Genomic DNA, 18,984 nt, shown 5'->3' on the forward strand with positions numbered 1-18,984 from the left:
TTAAATTAAAATAAATTTTTCTTTTAAAAATTAAACTCATTTAAAATGACAACCTTACTATACTCTATTAAAATCATTTAAATTAAATAAAAAACATTCAAACAGTACATCTTTGCTCCTGAAGTTTCAAAGAAAGTCATACCACTGACTCTCTTTGAACAGTCACTGAATAAGCACTGGAACCAGAGTTTGTTGAAGGGCTAAATCAGCTTTTGACAGTAGTAGCCTCTTCTGCAGGTGCAGAGAGAATATTTTCTTCTTTTCAGTTTATTCCACATCCCACTAGTTCAGTTCAACAACTAGTTCATTCAAAGTTTGAGAAACCTGTTGGGAGCTGAAAAAGCAGGAATGTTTATTTTCCTCTTCCAATCTAAGACTAAAAACAAGGTGTGATAGGAGGAGATCTGACAGTTCTAAAATCTTGAAGGTCATGGTGACTAGAAACCATCAGTTGACTTCATTAACTACAGATAATACTTCCTTTGTTTAATAAATCATTTTTATATGTAAAACATAGTTTGATTAACTTTTTTCCGTATGTGGCCAGCACATTTAATGTAATTGTATTTAACTAACAAAAACATTTTAAAAATGATGATTTTGCAGATTTTTAATTGAATTTCAATTTCCATCCAAATGCAGCTTGACACAAATCGTAAGTAAAAATATTAATCATCTAGAGAATAAGAAATGCATCTCAATATAATAAAAGTAGTAAAAATCAAGAATTGGAATAAATATATAATTGCTTAAATAATGGGTATTAGTATGGTTAGCAAAAAAAGGACCAAATCATACCGTAGCAGGGCTACTCACCTCCTGACTGTCCCCTCATGGCCAGGAGTAGCTCTGTGGCACCCTGCCTCAGTATCCCCTCTTGGGTAACTGAAGGACTCCATACAGTCTCATCCTCTAATCCATCAACATGGTTTATTATCATGAACTGTTTTGAACTATGTTCTGGTAAAGTCCCAACACATATTCCATTTATCACCCAAGTGCAAACACCCAACACATCTTTGGCCCTCAATGCCACATATACCACACACTGGCACCTTCAACCATGGCCTCTTTGCCAGTCCTCTTCGGTCCCTCTGCCAGGACAGCCACCCCAGACCTTCCAACTGGAGTGCAACCCTGCTCTTCCCAGGGGATTCATCCACATGTTGGGAAATCATTCTTGCCAGAGGAGCATCTCTTAACTCCCTCTGGCCCTCTCACTGTTCTCTAAGGTTCAGCCTTTCAGTGCTGAGACATCAGTCTTGGCTCCAGCTTGGAAACAGCAGGCACCTGTTGCCTTCAGCCCTGGCTGGAGGAGAAACCCCTCTTGCTGCTCTCCTTGCCTTCAGCCTTCTCCCAGGAACCACAGTCAGTCTCCTAGCTCTGGAAGCTCTCATCCGCCCCTCTCCCAACTGACTCATGTCTGTGTTCTAAGGTTACCTTCATTCATTGGCGCTCTCTCTTCTCTAGAGCTCATATAACCTCTTTTAAGCCCCACTGAAGTGAGCTGAGGCAGCACAGGTACTGTCCCTGCTCCTCTTAAAAGGCCAGTGTCACCCTGTGACACATACTAACCAATGAGAATGAACCATCTTTTTCAAAAAAACTAAAAAGTATAAATGCAGAACAAGATTAAAATCAATTATGTAAATCAAGATTTCCTGCTTGCTGATTTAAATCAAGATCAGTGATTTAAATCAATCCACCCTCTTACGTAAATAAGTGAATACAGCCTGGTGCTGTGGTAACCAAGAATCTTCCTTAGGACAAAATGCTTTTCCCCCCCTCCTCTCACACATGCAGACTCAGAACTGCATGGAGAGCCCTTCAGCTGGGATGTGTGTAGATGGAATAGACAACAGACCTCCTCCCCCCTTTCAGCATGGCAGGCCTGAAACGTACACCTAGAGCAGAGGTGGGCAAACTATAGCCCACGGGCCACATCCGGCCCGTGGGACCCTCAGGCCTGGCCCCTGAGCTCCTGGCCCGGGAGACTAGTCCCCGGCCCCTCCCCCGCTGTTCCCCCTCCCATGCAGCCTCAGCTCACTGGGCTGCCAGTGCCGTGCTCTGGGCAGGGGGGCTGCGAGCTCCTGGGGCAGCGCAGCTGCAGAGCCCGGCCTGACCCGGTGCTCTGTGCTGCGCAGAGGCACGGCTGTAGCACTGCCAGCCACCGGTGCTCCAGGCAGCGCGGTAAGGGGGTGGGGGGTTGGATAGAGGACAGGGGAGTTCGGGGTGGTGGTCAGGGGACGGGGGTGTGGATAGGGGTCGGGGCGGTCAGAGAGCAGGGAATAGGGGGGTTGAATGGGGGCAGGGGTTCCAGAAGGGCAGTCAGGAAGGAGAGGAGGGGAGGGGTTGGATGGGGCAGTGGGGGGCAGTCAGGGGATAGGGGGGAGGGGTAGTTGGATGGGGCAGGGGTCCTGGGGTGGGGCAGTCAGGAATGAGAGGAGGGGTTGGATGGGGCGGTGGGGGGCAGTCAGGTGAGGGAGGTCCGGGGGTGGTCAGGGAGTGGTGGATGGAGCAGGAGCCCGGGGGGGCAGTCAGGGGGCAAGAAGCAGGAGGGGTAGGATAGGGGTCAGGGGCTGTGCCGGGCCACGCCTGGCTGTTGGGGGAGGCACAGCCTCCCCTAACCGGCCCTCCATACAATTTTGGAAACCCGATGTGGTCCTCAGGCCAAAAAGTTTGCCCGCCCCTGACCTAGAGGATCATTCCATGCATGGATCTCAGGAGGAGGTGGGAAGTGAGACAGTACAGGACATGGATAGGACAACATGATGATCTGGCATCATGCAACTTCCTATCTACAGCCTAATTCTCCAACCCCTTCTCATGCTAAGTAGCACTTATGTGAATAGTCCCACTGAAGTCAGTGGGACTATTTGAGTGAGTAACTATTACTAGTAGGAGTAAAGTTTTTAAAGACAATTATTCAATTAGACTTATAAATGTGGAAAAAGAAAAATCATGTTTAAAAACTTTAGAGTGACAAATCCCAAGCCCTATCCCTAACTTTGAATTCCCTGGCTTCTGATTGCTTATGTCTCAACTTTAACTTTTAAAATGACTATTAAGGAAAAAAATTTTAAGGCTGATTGATCCAAATTTGAGTTACTATTCCTCTTCTTATAGCTGTTTGTAAAAACCAAGCAAGTTTTTCTTTTGTCAATGCTTCTTTGCACAGTAGTAAAGTCAGCATCCCCATATAAACAAACAAACCAGTGGGTATGTGCAATAAAGTTATTAAAAATAAGAAGTTTACTTTCAACTCTGCAAGATGTTTTTTGTTTTGGGTTTTTTTAAAAAAATATAACCATAAGAAAAAGGCTTTTTAAAGTTTATGAAGAAAAAAAAAAAACTAACCCAGAACACTAAAGGCATCCTTTTAAACATGGTTTAAAAAAAAACGTTAAATAACGTCTCCACTCCAATTGAGTGTAAGTCACTTCCATATATTCTGGTTACTTTTAGAAATGAGACCACACTAAAAAATAATGCTTAGCCTACATTCTGAAAGTGCCAATAATCTTCTTTGTAATGAGATTCCAAATGATACAATATTCCCAGCTCTGATGATGGAAAAGGTAAACTGAGAACATTTTATTTCTAGTCGTACTCTGAAATTTAAGACACTGATACAGCGTGAAAGACTACTGAAGGGTCATGGCTTTGCTGGATGCAAAGAAACAAGGGCGGGGGGATGGGACATCAAAGAAAGGGCTGAACATGAAGAAGTCCATACTGATAAGATTAGAGGCATCCCTTCAGGACAAACTAAACTCAAAGGCCTGACCTCTCTCACTGAGAAACCCATGGAAGGGGACCAAAAAGGCAAGAAAACTTCCTGTACCTTAATTAATTGTCTCTTCAAGGGTCAAGAACATGGAGTTTTGATTGGGGGAGGCCTCCTAATCCTGGAAATCTGTTAAATACTAGGAGAGCCAATTGTAAGGGTGGTTCCTGACCACCACACGGCTTCACTAGCTCCCACCTTTCCCCTGGCAGCACACTTCCAAAGGACCATGCTGCTATTGGCTGAGTCTCTTTGAGACAGTAGAAATAGCAGCTGCTGGGGAGGGAGGATTCATTGAGAGTGAATACAAAGCTCCCACAGGATACCAGGAGATGGAGGAAGTGCCATGGAGGCTGCATTCCCCATCCCCACCTCCAGTTAGACAAGGCAGAGTGCCTCTTTATGCAAAGGGGGGGGTGCTTTTGATCTAGCAACACTACATTGATTCAGTTAGGGAAAAATCGCCTATCCCTATCTGTGAAATGGGTTAATCTTTGCAAAGAACTTAAATGTATGAGGGCAGGAAATACGTGTTCCACTCTCCTATACAAAAGATCTTTGCACTTAAATCCTGAGAACCAAAAGACAGAGGATTTGGAAAGTGACAGGCATTTTTAAATACTTGAAAGAACGCTTTCCAATTGTGAAAGCTGCTCCTTGAATTAACCTGTTAAACAGAAATGAAATTCTTGGCAGAACAGGTCAAGATCCCTGGCAGAGAATTCCATTGCAGAAGATGGAATAAGCAGTTTGATAATATCCAACATGCAACAGCTTGGGCCTCTAGCATGACTAAACTGAGTTTTATTAAAAATGACACACAGAGAAGGTTATGAACTGTTATGGGGATGAAATAAGACTCAAATTTCCTTTGACCGAATAGCCTTGTACTAGATCCCAGAGTCACCCGAACCTTCACTATGTATCCCCTCTTTGTCTAAAAGCATTTATTTAGTGGTCCAGTCAAATGGGAAAGGAAATTTAAAAATCTGTTTAGAGGATGTTAGCTACATAACATCCTCTAAAACCTGCATGAATAAATAATCTTTAGACCTTGGAATTAATGTGTTTGCTCCTGTCTGATATTAATTCCAGGATTTTTATAGTCATTTAAATTAAGTAGTTTCCATTACTAGCAATTTTAGTAAAGGCAGGCCAATCATAAAAGCAGTTACTTGGTCTACTTCTACGTCCATTTTGCAATAAGTCCAGGTACTCTGATAATGACTGCTTGTTCTTTAGACAGACACTGGAACACTGTTTCTCTGAGTCGCTATAAATGACTGTCTGCATCCTCTTTCTTAATCTTTTTATTTTGTTTTCAGCACATTTCCTGCTTTCATACAGGAGAAAGAATCCAGTTTAAACCTGAGCATTCCACAGCGGTCAGTCACTCTCTTCTAACTCTACCTTTTAAACCTACCTTCTTTTGGACTCTACTCTTAATATTTCTGTAAGTACTCCTACTTTATTCATATGCTGGTTGCTAATTGGGATTTACATGTTTATAACTATGTAATTGATTATATACCGGTAGTTCTTTTTTGCTCATCTTAGTACATTTCCTAATAAAATAACTGTCTTGAAATAAAAATAGCTAGACTACGCAGCAGATGACAAAAAACTGATTAGTGTGAAAAACAGACCACATTACGAAGGATAATTTATAATCAACACAAAATCTCGAATTAACCAAAAATAGAGAAAAACTACCATTAAGCTAGCATACACAGCATTCTATGGTTCAGTAAATAGAAGCCACTAAAACAATTAAATTCAAAGGCCAACTTTTATGTTTGCATTCATCACGTCATGGGTAGGAATTGCAGGGTAAAGAGCATGTGATGTGACAAAGTGTACCTACTGTAGCACTTGGGCATAACAAGATCTCATAAACCTTGCCCGTAAATTTCCTTTTTGTCAGCCTCTCTCACAAGTATAATTTTACCGAAATATAGCCTTTTGTGTTTATAAACACCCCAAAGCACACATACTCCACTATGAAATTTCTTACCTCCAATATTCTGAATAATTATCGTACTTCCCACAATAACCTATAAAAAAAATTGATTTCTTTAGAAAGGGTAAGGAAAACTTAAATCAAAACTTCAGTCTAACAGTCAAATTGCATATTGATTATCTTAAACCAAACGTAGAACTGATAATTAGTACTGTCTTCTGTTTAGTTTAACACATGTGGAAACAAATGTAATATAACAGCAAAAAATCTTCACCAGAATACTGTATTTTCATTTTGAGATGACAGAACAAAAGTAGTTATAAATGAAGTCTGCTCTGTAGACCGCTCATTTTTGTATCATTCAGAGGGCATTTGAGTATATTCTAATAATTTTCTTAGAACTTTGCTGCATCTGTCATTCGCCTCTGAAGAGACAATCACATAGTACATGCAAATCTTTTCTGTGTGTCAGCCTCATCAGAGGCTATGAATATTTTATTCTGAACCTTAAACCTCATTTTCTCTTTAGAATATTAAAAATTTACTCTTAGATCAGCAAAAATAAAAGGAGCACCTTAGTGACTAACAAATTTATTTGAGCATAAGCTTTCGTGAGCTACAGCTCTTAGATCAGGGATTTTTTAAATTTAAATTTCTGATCATTTGTAGGACCAGTGCTGGGAAAGAAGTTTACCAGTCCAGAAAGCACTGAACTGATCCAAAGTATATCTAGCCTTTACAGTCATGAAAGAAGACCTTAATATTTGTAGTCAATGGGGCTAGCCTGCCAGCTTGCTGTGTTATATAATCTGTTTCCCTTTATTAATTTGATTGAGTATATTATTTTGGTTTATATTGCAGTGGATATTATTTCATTATATTTGGCTGTAATGCAAGGAACCTACAGGTCTGTATCCTGTATGATTAGTTAGAGCAAGTTGCATAAGTGTTTGTAACCTTTGGCATAGATAAATTGTCTACCAGTTACCCTTCTGACTTTGGGGAACTGAATGGAGAACTGAAGGTGTTTACCAAAATTCTGGGACATATCAGTAACCATAAGGTGCACCGCAGGAGCATGGAAGAAACAGTTCAGAGCAAAGGTAATGGTTTTGAGAATGAGATAATCGATATTAATATGTATGAATATGTTATTCATAGGTACGAATGTGCTAGTCTATAGAGTAAGTGCACCTTAAGATTTATCTGGATGAGGAAATAAGATTTGGGCATGGAAGGCTGGGCACGAATATGAATATTCAGGATAGTGCCAGGACCCTATAAGAGGACAAACCCCATGTTGAAGAATCCTTCTCTTGGTTATCTTTCTTTAAGTTCTCTTTTGTTAAGCTATCAGCTCAGCTTCTGCAATATAGCTTAGCTACTCAACACTCGAACCTGATCTCTACTATTTTGGGATTGAGGAACCTGGACCATCAAACTCAGTGGATATGCTAGAGACCAGGGTGGCCTTCTGTGTCTCACAACCAGATCCCCCATGAAAGGTGTGAGTATGCTAGTTTAAATAGCTTTTGTATAAGGGTTCTTACCACCAGGAACTATAGAACTGTACCCTGCTACAAACCCCGGTGCCAACTCTGTTCATATATCTATTCAAGGGACAACATCATAGGACCTAACCACATCAGCCACACCATCGGGGCTTGTTCACCTGCACATCTACCAATGTGATATATGCCATCCTGTGCCAGCAATGCCCCTCTGCCATGTACATTGGCCAAACCGGACAGTCTCTACGCAAAAGAATAAATGGACACAAATCTGACATCAGGAAATATAACATTCAAAAACCAGTAGGAGAACACTTCAAACTCTCTGATCACTCAGTAACAAACCTAAAAGTAGCAATTCTTCAACAAAAAAAACCCTTCAAAAACAGACTCCATTGTGAAGCTGCAGAACTGGAATTAATTTGCAAACTGTATACCATCAGATTAGACCTGAATAGAGACTGGGAGTGGTTGGGTCATTACAAATACTAAACTTAATTTCCCCAGTACTAATTTCTCCCTACTGTTACTCACATCTTCTGGTCAACTGTCTGTAATGGGCCACTCTCTTACCACTTCAGAAGTTATTTTTCCTCCCTTGGTATCCTGCTGTTAATTGATTTATCTTGTTAGACTGACCTCACACTTGGTAAAGCAACCCCCATCCTTTCATGTATTTATACCTGCTCCTGTATGCTCATGTATTTATACCTGCTCCTGTTCACTCCATGCATCTGATGAAGTGGGTTCTAACCCACGAACACTTATGCCCAAATAAATTGGTTAGTCTCTAAGGTGCAACAAGGACTCCTTGTTATTTTTGCTGATACTGACTAACACGGTTACCACTCTAAAACTACTCTTTTTTTTGTGGCTCTGTGGTTTGTAGCTTTGATTACTCTCTCGTTTATTTTAATACAGATCTTAAAATTTTGACTTTGTCCTCAGTGTGAATGTCCTTGCTGCACACCTCAAGAGTCCAGACAAAGTACAGAACTCTCTACATTCTCTAATTCTGTAGCCTGATTTTGGAACAAGAACCTAAGTATCTTCTGGGCAGATCATTGGCAAGCCTATAATAAATCAGCCCTATAAAATCAGGTTAACAAATTATGTTTCTGTGATTACTATCTTGCTGTCTTTCTAGTTCAATTCCAACGTATAACCATGGACCAAGGTAGTGGGTACTTATTTTGTGGGCACAAAGTTAGTAAGTAAATAATCAGCGTTAGACTATTACGGTGTTGGTTGCAATGGAAAAAGCTAAGAAGGAGGAATAAAGAGAAGAAAAAGAGGTGGCTGAAAACCTGGATCAACTTCTACATACCATTTCAACGCTCAGATTTCAATCTTTCAGGTAGTTTACAGAATTAATTTCTAGTTGTGATGTGTTACAAAATAGCAGCTATTAAAATCATGCCAGAATTGAAGTTGAGAAAAAAAGCAAGATAAGTTTGACATGTTTTTAAGAAGTATGAGACCTTGTCATTTGCTAAGGCTGGAAAGAAATGTCTAACACTACCAGAGAGCTAAAATTACCAGCTTTTCAACAGTAGAAACCACGCATTTTTGGTTCTGATTACTTGTGGTTAACACATTTACAATGGATTTAATATTTTGTTAAATATCAAGATTTATTACTGGTTGAGGTAACCTGATCTAATCTTAGTTTTAGTCAATAAATACTGAAGGTCACCTAGACTAGAGTCATTATTTACTAATTAATGCTACTGGAAGTTGTGCATGCCTAATGGGCCAGATTCCAATCTCAGTTACACCCAATGCATCTGAGATCAGAATCTGGCCAGTGAAGCAGAAAAGAGACTTCTGCCTTGTGCATTTTTTGTCCTCAGGAAGTTGTTTAAAAAGGCAACCTTTTAACACTTTGTTTTGGCAGTTCACACAGAACCTGAAACACAGATCAGAATAATAATGGAGAATGTGTAATGTTTAATATACTTCCGTCTCAAAAAGGAGATCCACTACCAGTGTTTTCCCCACTGTGACAGGGTGTTCACCCCACACAAGGCAGAGTGGGTTAAAGTAGGTCAATTAACCTTATATGCTGAATCTAGAGGAGAGCCAGAGCTCAATAAAGCCTAATGGAAGAAGTAGTTCCACTGGGAAGGAACAGGTTGGGCCTGTCTAAAGGGATGAAGTGGAGAACAGAAGGGAGCTGCTCCAGAGGAAGTAGTTGGCAATCACTCCCCGAGGGAAGGGAGGTTTCTTTAAGGCTACAGAGTCTTGACAAGTCAAAGGGAGGAAGTAGTTGGACTGGGGACGCCAGGGGACTAAAAAAGGGATGTAGGAAAGAGCCCAGGGAACCAGCGACAGGGCCTGGGAGCAAGAAGACTGTAGCTGCTAGACATATGGTCCCTGGGCCTGAACCTGGTGGACCCAGGTTTCCCTGTCAGCAGCTGGGAAAGTTGCACAAGACCTGGCCTTGAACTGGAAGACCGCCTGGAACAGCATGTAGACAGTGGATCCAGTGGGATGCTGATATCCTGAAAGGGGAGACCTACAGTGACCTGGCTGGAGGACTGAGTCACAAAGAGGGAGTACCACGAATCCAGGAGAGTGAGGGGGAGATGTGGTAGGAGCAACTGTGAGATGGGGGGCCTCAGACCTGAAAGGAGCTAATATCTAGTTGGTGGTGTCCCAACAGCGAGTGAACACTGTTACACCAGCACATGCTACATCTAATACTGGACAAATCTGGTTAAGAAAAAAAGCATGCAGCAGACCATCTATTAATCAACCTGGAAGCCACATCAATTTATTCTTAACCCAAAAAAGCCTTTATAAGGATGTCTGAGAATAAGAATTGTTCATCTGAAGTGATCACTAAATTAATAACACTCCTTAAACTTTGTCTGATTTACTTACAGTATTCACCTTTCATGTAGTATCTAAGGTACATCTTCACAGCAAACAAAGACCCACCACAGAGAGTCTCAGAGCCTGAGTCAACTTACTGGAGCTCATGCTGAGGAGCTAAAAATAATAGTATAGATAAGGCCCTACCAAATTTATGGCTGTGAAAAATGTGTCACAGACCATGAAATAAGTCCTTCCCTGTGAAATCTGATTTCCCCCTTGCTACTGGGAACACCCCAGCCAGGGGGCTCCTAGGTGCAAGTCCCAGTCGGGATTGGAAGGGAAAGGACTTGTCCTTCCCCTGCACAGCTGCTCTCGCTCTCAGGGGGAGATCAGACCCACCTCCGATTGCCTCCCCTGCTGCAGGAAGCCCCCAGAGGTTCCTGCAGCTGGAGGAGGCTTGTGGAAGTGGGTTGTCCGATATCACCCAGCTGCTCTCCTAGCTGCAAGTCCTTACTGGGCTGGGGTGGACAGGACTTGTCCTTCCCTTCCATGGCAGTTTTGGAGGTCTGGAGGGCGGGGAAAAGAGATCAGATCCACCTTCCCCTGCTGCAGGAAGCTCCCTGTCTAGCATCAGAGGTTTCTGCAGCTGGAGGAGGCTTGTGGAGGTGGGTCCGATATCCTCCTGCTCCTGGAAGCGCTCCAGCTAGGGGGCTCCTAGCTGTTATTCCCTGCTGGGCTGGGGAGGGACAAGATTTGTCCTTCCCTTGCATGGCAGCTCGGGATGGGGAGGAGGAGGGGAATCAGACCCACTTCCGAGTACCTTTTGGGTTGAGACCCCCATGGTTACAACACCATGATATTTCAGATGTAAACAGCTGAAAACATGAAACTGACCAATTTAAAAACCCTCTGGTCATGAAATTGATCAAAATGGACCATGAATTTGGTAGGGCCCTAAGTATAGGTGTTTGGGCTCAGGCTCTGAAACCCAGTAAGGGTCTTGGAACCCGGGCTCTAACCCAAGCCTGAATATCACTACTATTTTTAGTCCTGCAGAGCAGGGCCGGCAAGCCTGAGTCAGCTGACCTGGGGTCTGAGACTCACTGCTGCAAAGGGGTTTGCTGTGTAGACATCCCCTAAGCACTCAGAGTTGAAGCACCATGGTGACTCATTCAGAGGCATCTGTAAACAGATTATGTGGTAATATTGCGCAGAATTTGAATGTCAGATAAAAACATTGGAAATAGAGTATTGGGATGAGTAGGTGGTAGCAAAAGCTAACGTACTGTAGTAAATACTATCTATGGACTGGAAAGTAACAACATTTTCCTTCAAGAGATCTTTGTGTTTAAACAGAATATGCCACCATAAATTAAAGCTACATACTTTAGGGCTAACTAAACTTTTGGCCTACACAGTCTAGAATTGAAAACTGGGGACTAGTAGAAATTTATTTACCAAAATCATAGGATTTGTACAATCTTAGGGTTTTGCTAATTATACTACATAGCTATTTCTTAAACAAGAATGATGTAATTATAGTCAACAAAATATTTCTCAGAACTATAGTACAGAATAAAAGAGACATGGGTACTGTAAACAGAAGTTACCTTCCCAGGTGATCCAAATGCAAAGAGACCAAGATCTTCATAAGAAGTGACAGCTGTTAAAAGAAAAACAAAAGTATTTCCAACTTCATATACACTTAGTTATGAATAGTTGGGTGTGGTTTATTTATTTATTTTTACACTGACAAAACTAAAGCAGTATTTTATGATGCTCATTTATAATATAGCTTTTGGATATAAACACTTTCTTCAACATACATTGCTCCATATACATAATGATCAGTATGCTCAGTAGAAATTTATATTACAGTAGTTTTACGTTAAACATGATTACAAATACATGGATACCACATCACCTTCTCTTTAAGGATTCTTGTAAATTATACCATGGACTAAACAATTCTGAACAATATTCATTGAACTAATTATTTTATTTCATTTTCATAAAGAATAACCGGGGCAGCTTTGTATTATAGTGGACAAATCTTTCAAGAAATGTCAACCTCACCGCTCAATTCTGCCCAACTCCAACTAATTTAAGAGAGAGCTGAAGGTACACTATACTTTGCAGGGTCAGGCCCTAAGAACAATCACTATAGATCCTTACATACAGTGTAACCTGAACTGAGGCCCACCTTCAAAAGTAATCACTTGACCTAAGCAACCATATTAAAGTAATTCAATATTTCCAATATATATATGCTGGTAACTTAAGGGATCATTCTGAATAGAAGAATTAATCTCAAAATGTTGGTCGATACACATTTTGTTACTAGAAAATCAAGAAGTATCAAAAAAGACGCAAATTATTCTCAAAAATGCCTTTCTTCTAGTCTATATTAATGCAGGGCATGGCTGAGATTCAAACTGCTGTAAATATTTTAGAGGGCAAATCAGTCTTAAACACATGATTTTATTTTTATAACTCTTACACGCTTTCCTCTCACTTAGCCCCTTACAGTGTGCTTTACCATCTCTCCCCATGTCACAATTTATTTTGGCCCCAACCCTGCAAGCTGACCTGCCAGGACAGACCCCCAAGCTGAGTCCCGTTGAAGTCAATGGAATATCACACGGGAGAAAGCATCAGCCTGCGTCAATCAAGTTGCAGGATTGGGGCCTCAGACTAAACTCAAGACAGAGACACTGTTATTTTTCTGTAAAGTTATACACACAGTAATAATTACTGTAGCACAGATAAATAACAGAACTTAATCATCTTGTAGGCCTTTTGCAAGCTCAGTGTATGACATTCCTCTCTAGTACCATCATCAATATGTTGTGCAAAAACAAAATGGGCCAGAGTCTGCTCTGTTATGCCAGTGTAAACCTGGAATAACTCTGCATTTATGTTAGAAATTAAGTCCTGTGAATAGTTTGGCATTTATTCTCTATTTTTCAAAAGTACAACAATTTGATTTAAAAAGCAAAATAAACTCTACCAGTTTAAAGACAAGGTAGTTCAGCAAAAATATATGATTTCTGAAACATACTGCAACAAAAGGGAAATCCAGTTGTATCCACTGCGGTGAAATTGACAATTACAATACCACTAACACTGATGGCTGCACACTTCACATATAAAAATGTAGCAGCAGCAGCTCACAGTAACCTTAACCCTCTACTCCTGCAAAAATCAATCCAGCTATTAGCTCAATCCTGCTATAATTGAAGACTGAACAACCCTCAACACACAACTTGGGAGTAAACAGCAATGTTTATCTGCTAAGCCATTTGATTGCTACTAGTAATTAGATTCGGTCACTGTTACAAATCCAGAGTATTTGTCTCATTAAAAAATTAGAAACACTTCTATTAAGCACAAACATTTTGGTCATGATGTCTTATTGGAGATCTATCTCCCTTTACAATAGAATTCATATAGAAGCTTCCTCTGAAGACAGCTGCATACCATTTCTTTTTACACTCATTTTTCACCACAATGGACAATTTATAAACATTGTCAAGGTACTTTTCTTACCATAAAAGTATATCCCCAACTCATTCTCTAAAATTAACCACTGCAATTCCTTCCTTCCCAACCCCAGTCACACATTAGCTCATTATTGTACGTTTGTTCACAAATACTGGTCTCCTGCATTTTTTTTAAAGAATATGTAATGATCTGTTTTGAAGAGTACCCCACGTATAAAGAACAGTATATATTTCACTGAGATAGAGATATAGTAGGTCAAGCTTGTGGCCTTTCAGCCTTAACAGGTTTCCACTAAAAGATCAGCAATGTTCTGTAACCTGGAATTATCTCATTGTTTTTACAGGAACCACTGACCAAAACTATATTAAATGTAACCTGACTGCAACCATCTAGAAATCAATGAAAGCCTATAAGTTTACATCCAGGAATTTTAATACATTTTTTATTCAATGAAGTACTGAGGCATATTTCTGGTCCTAGTTTAGCCTGGCAATGAGTTAATTGGTAGTAATTATTAATTGGAAAGGTGTTCTTCTACAGCATGTGAAATAATTCATACAATCACTTTACTGACATTGCCTCCTTATACTTGTATATGTGTAAAAAAAAAAAAAAGCTTCCCAGAAGAGCAATATTACCTATGAATAATGACTTAGGGACCTAGAATATAAAGATGGTTTAAAGCCTCAAAGTTCACCAAGTGGAAAGTTCCTTTACTGTAAAATAGCTTTTCCTCCATTTTCCCCCTTTGTCTGCCCCAGTAATTTCCTTTGCACTGGGTTGTCCATGAAGATAATAAATAAAATCAACATAATACCGCCACAATTTAGGATGGATATGATACAGTGCTTTTCATCCATGGTTTTGATACTCTGTAATGTTTTTTACCCTCATTTTACAGATGGGAAAACAGATTAAATATCTTGCCCAAAGTCAGAAAGCATATCTATCACATAACTGGGAACAGAATCTGTGTCTCCTGACTTCCAGTCCAGTGCCTTATCCACTGCATGGATACCTCCTATGAGAAATACTGAACTTTAAAAGATTGTGGTAATGGAGACCATATAAAAACCTACAGTAGACAAAGAATTTTCAAACCTTTGCACTATCAGGTAATGATTCCTTTCTAAACTTGGAACCTTAACTGGCCGGAGAGAAAGAGGTAGCCATAAACTATTCCAAAAGCACCAAGCAGCTATTGCTCTCTTTCATTAAAGTATCCCTAACCTCTACTGATTTTTTTTTAATATTATATATAAAGTGTGTGAAAAGGAGATCACTCAACCGATGAAGACAGGAACAGCAGAATCAGGAAACAGTCAGCTGAGTGACCAAAGCTAGCTATGGGAAACGAAGGCAATAAGGAAAGAAAAGAAGGTTTCTCTTACCATGAAAACCATCCTTAAAGTGAAGACGACAGATAGGGCAGTAATGACAAGATGGATGAGGGGACAGAGACCAGGTTATACCAGAAAACCTCCATGTAGAAGAATTTATGGAACTGGAATCTTAAGGTTTCAATAACAGTTTTAAAAAAGGCATGAGTTAAATCATTAGGTGGCAGCTGATTAGATATTGTAGAGAGTTAAGACTCCAAAGCAAACACTCCTGAACTATGATAAGTTAATACTAAGGGTCTAGAATCAGAAGACACACCAGAATCAAGCAGCATCAGATGATCCTTAAGATAGAAGAGGTATGCAAAGAGGAAGGGGATGGAGAACAGTCAAATAAGATTACCAAGCCTGATAAGGTATCCATTAAAGTGAATGAGTGTCCACAATGATACTAATTTAGGGCTTGCTGCTGCTCTTATGACTTCAAAGAAAGCAGCAGCAGCAGGGTCTTGGAGTATATATGTAAATGAACAAAATGCTTGAATCCAGAAGCTGTTAAAACAGTCCTTACAAAGCTATATCAGATATTTGCCTTTTTTCGTGCATCTTTACAGAATTTCTGGGAGCTCAAAAATCATTTAGTGCATACCACCTACCACAAAAAAAAAAAAATTTAGTCACAAAGTTTCAGAAGTATGACAAGGTTTCAAAAATCACACTTATGGATGAGTTTTATAACAAAATAATGACATATCTTTAATTATCAAAATATTACAGCAATAGTGAGATATACAGTATCATATTTATATAACATTAATTCAAATAATTTTACAGGGTCACATCTTTGAGATGTAGATGAGACAAACTATAGACTACTGTTCTATATATTCTCTTCACTTACCAGTCTGAATGCACATACTAAGCAGCAGAAATACAGAGTAAGAAGCAAGGCTGGCAACAATCAGCAGCAAGATACTAAAATATAAAATATTGACGTTTAAGGCATTTCTTAAAGTAAAATACATGTTCTCTTTTTAAATCTTGTGCAATAATAAACCAGTAAGAAGTTATCACGAGACAGGACTTCCACATTTTATGGCTCACATCTGCTGACCAAAGTTCAAATAGTCACTGACTTATCTGCTGTTTGCTATGTTCCACCACACTTCACATTTTTATGTGCTAGACTATAAGTCATCACAGATTTTATTTAGGACAAAAGCACTGCACATGAACCATTTCATAACCACAAGTGGAACATAACCACCAGGAACTGCAACTCTACCGCATGTGTGTTTGTATATATATTAAAGTGAACTTAGTCCTTACAGAAGGAGTCAGACTGACAATGGTAGTTAGTCCTCTATTTATTCACAGAATAGGTACAGCATGAAGAGCAGAAATACAAGCTTCCCCACACTGCTCAGCAGAAGTGCATCAGCCCTATCCTGGACAGCCCAATTTTAAAGCTAAATGGGATAATGATTTTGTGATATAAACATCTATCCATTAGCAATTTGGTTGAGTACCAAATTGCCACCAATTTAATAGTAATTTAATGAGACTTCAGGTCACTACCTCCAAGGCCAGATTTGAAATAATAACCTAGAAGTGAAAGGGTCCATAGCCTTAATGACATAAATATAAGCCACCCAGCCCTTGTACACTGTAATATTTTTCCATACAAAAAACCTCAGCTCAGATCTTGCTCCCCACTTTAAATACTGTAATAACTTTTTTTTTAAAAAAAGAAGAACATGCAAAGGTCATTTTAAAATGGATATGTATGTGAAACTAAAAACTTACCTAAATCCAATGATCCCTGTGTTGGCCATGGCATAGGATAAACCAAGTATTCCACTTCCCATGATTGCATTCATTAAATTAAATACTGAGAAACCAAACGAAACACCTGAAGACGCATGATTCAGCGCTCTCTGTAAATAGGATAAACAAATACAATTAGTATGAGGGTTTTGTGGTTGGTTGTTTGTTTTGGAGAGACCAAAGAAATTTCAGCCACATAACTTCTCCCTCTCTCCATCCAACAGACCCTTATAAAACTCTAGAACCCAGACTTAAAAAATAAATAGTACAGCTGTAGTAATGATCCCCAAACACAGTAGTTTTCTACACAAACTAGAGCGGTTTAGATTAGAATGTGGTTAGCTTTGTTTGTTAAAGAAGGCTTTGATAGCCAATGGAGGGGGGGGGGGAGAGGAGAAAGGTAAGGAAACAGCAGCATGTGGGAGAGTTGAATACTTCCAAGCCTTAGTTAATCAAACATCTCAGAAAAACTGTTCTCCTCACTTTAAAGCCCTGTACTACTCTGTGTGCCTGCATCTCTGCTCATTTCTTCCTGCTCCACTCTGTAGGGCCAGATCTCCCTAGTATAGGCCCCACTTTGTATTCTTGTCATCTTTCTGCCACCTTCTAGGTAGTATTTCACTAGTTCACACTGTCCTTTGAGCTTGAGTGTCTTTTTTTTCCCCATGTACTAAACACCTTCTCCTCTCCTTAAAATATCTCCTCAAAATACACTTTCTTCATAGAATCATAGAACTGGAACGGACCTTGAGAGGTCATCTAGTCCAGTCCCCTGCATCAAGGCAGGACTAAGTATTATCTAGGCCATCCCTGACAGGTATTTGTCCAACCTGCTCTTAAAAATCCCCAATGATAGAGATTCCACCATTTCCCTAGGCAATTTATTCCAGTGCTTAACCTCTCTGACAGTCAGGAAGTTTTTCCTAATGTCCAACCTTAACCGCCCTTGCTGCAATTTAAGCCCATTGCTTCTTGTCCATCCTCAGAGCTTAAGAAGAACAATTTTTCCTCCCTCCTCCTTGTAACAACCGTTTATGTACTTGAAAACTGTTATCATGTCCCCTCTCAGTCTTCTCTTCTCCAGACTAAACAAACTCAATTTTTTCAATCTTCCTTCACAGGTCATGTTTTCTAGACCTTTAATCTTTTTTGTTGCTCTTCTCTGGACCATCTCTAATTTGTCCACATCTTTCCTGAAATGTGGCGCCCAGAACTGGACTCAATAATCCAGAAGAGGCCTAATCAGCGTGGAGAACAGCAGAAGAATTACTTCTTATGTCTTGCTTACAATACTCCTGCTAATACATCCCAGAATGATATTTGCTCTTTTTGCAACAGCATTACACTGTTGACTCATATTTAGCTTGTGATCCACTATGACTCCCAGATCCCTTTCCGCAGTACTCCTTCCTAGACAGTCATTTCCCATTTTGTATGTGTGCAACTGATTGTTCCTTCCTAAGTAGAGTACTTTGAATTTGTCCTTATTGAATTTCATCCTATTTACTTCAGACCCTTTCTCCAGTTTGTCCAGATCATTTTGAATTTTAATCCTCCCCTCCCAGCTTGGTATCGTCCACAAAACTTGATAAGTGTACTCTTTATGCCATTATCTAAATCATTGATGAAGTCTCTCAAAAACAAAATGCTTCAATATTCTTACTCAATGGCGATATTACGTATCATTTGTCTGAACTAGCCTATCAGCTTCTTGGGTGGAGACTGTCCTCTTATTTGCTTCTAGGGCACCAAGCACACTAATGCTCATAAAATACAAGCAGCACCAAAAAATACCAACACAGTAATTCCCACCCAACCTCCCCACATTATCATCAGGGCTGCATGTCCCTGCTGGTTTAAATTCAGCCCAGACTAGTAACACCCAACCCAACAGTCATTACCATCTAACAGCTGTCCAAGACGAGTTTGGTGATTTCAGTCGGGTGAACAATGGTTTCACTTCACCAACAACCCACTGGCCCTTCATCTACTTTCTCGGGTGGCAGGATCAAGCCAAGAAGCCAAGGCTTGAATTGCTCATGGAGAATGATCCCTCCTCCCATCCCCAGTCGCCCCTCAAAGCACAAGCGGGGAAGCCTGGCTAGGCGGGACCTGTCCTGGGGATAAAAAGTCTCCCCCTCCTCCCCTCACACCTACGTGCCTGACACCTCCCTCCTCCCCGGCTCCAGCTCCGCTCCCTCAGCTCCTGCCCCAGACACCCCCCGTCCCCTCACA

The 18,984-nt window shown here is 40.4% G+C and overlaps 1 protein-coding gene across 17 annotated transcripts in view; it reads right to left on the bottom strand.

The window, feature by feature from the left end:
* The window catches only part of SLC38A6 (solute carrier family 38 member 6), a 53,997-nt gene that overhangs the window by 34,733 nt on the left and 280 nt on the right, over positions 1-18,984 (bottom strand). For 14 of the 17 annotated variants that reach the window (XR_012159599.1, XR_012159597.1, XR_012159598.1 and 11 more), the window contains exons 2-5: positions 16,729-16,859; positions 15,824-15,897; positions 11,689-11,741; positions 5,802-5,841 (exon numbers count right to left, since the gene is read on the bottom strand). Coding sequence is in view for 14 of the 17 variants with exons in the window: in XM_073349913.1 (XP_073206014.1) it covers positions 5,802-5,841; positions 11,689-11,741; positions 15,824-15,897; positions 16,729-16,859 (298 nt within the window). In the remaining 3 variants the exon portion in view is untranslated. Of the gene's footprint in view, positions 1-5,801; positions 5,842-11,688; positions 11,742-15,823; positions 15,898-16,728; positions 16,860-18,650; positions 18,968-18,984 lie in introns of those variants that run through there. The other 3 variants (XM_073349911.1, XM_073349916.1, XM_073349914.1) reach the window with 3 other exon arrangements.

Source organism: Lepidochelys kempii, chromosome 6 (assembly GCF_965140265.1).
Source record: "Lepidochelys kempii isolate rLepKem1 chromosome 6, rLepKem1.hap2, whole genome shotgun sequence".
NCBI classification, from domain to species: Eukaryota; Metazoa; Chordata; order Testudines; family Cheloniidae; genus Lepidochelys; species Lepidochelys kempii.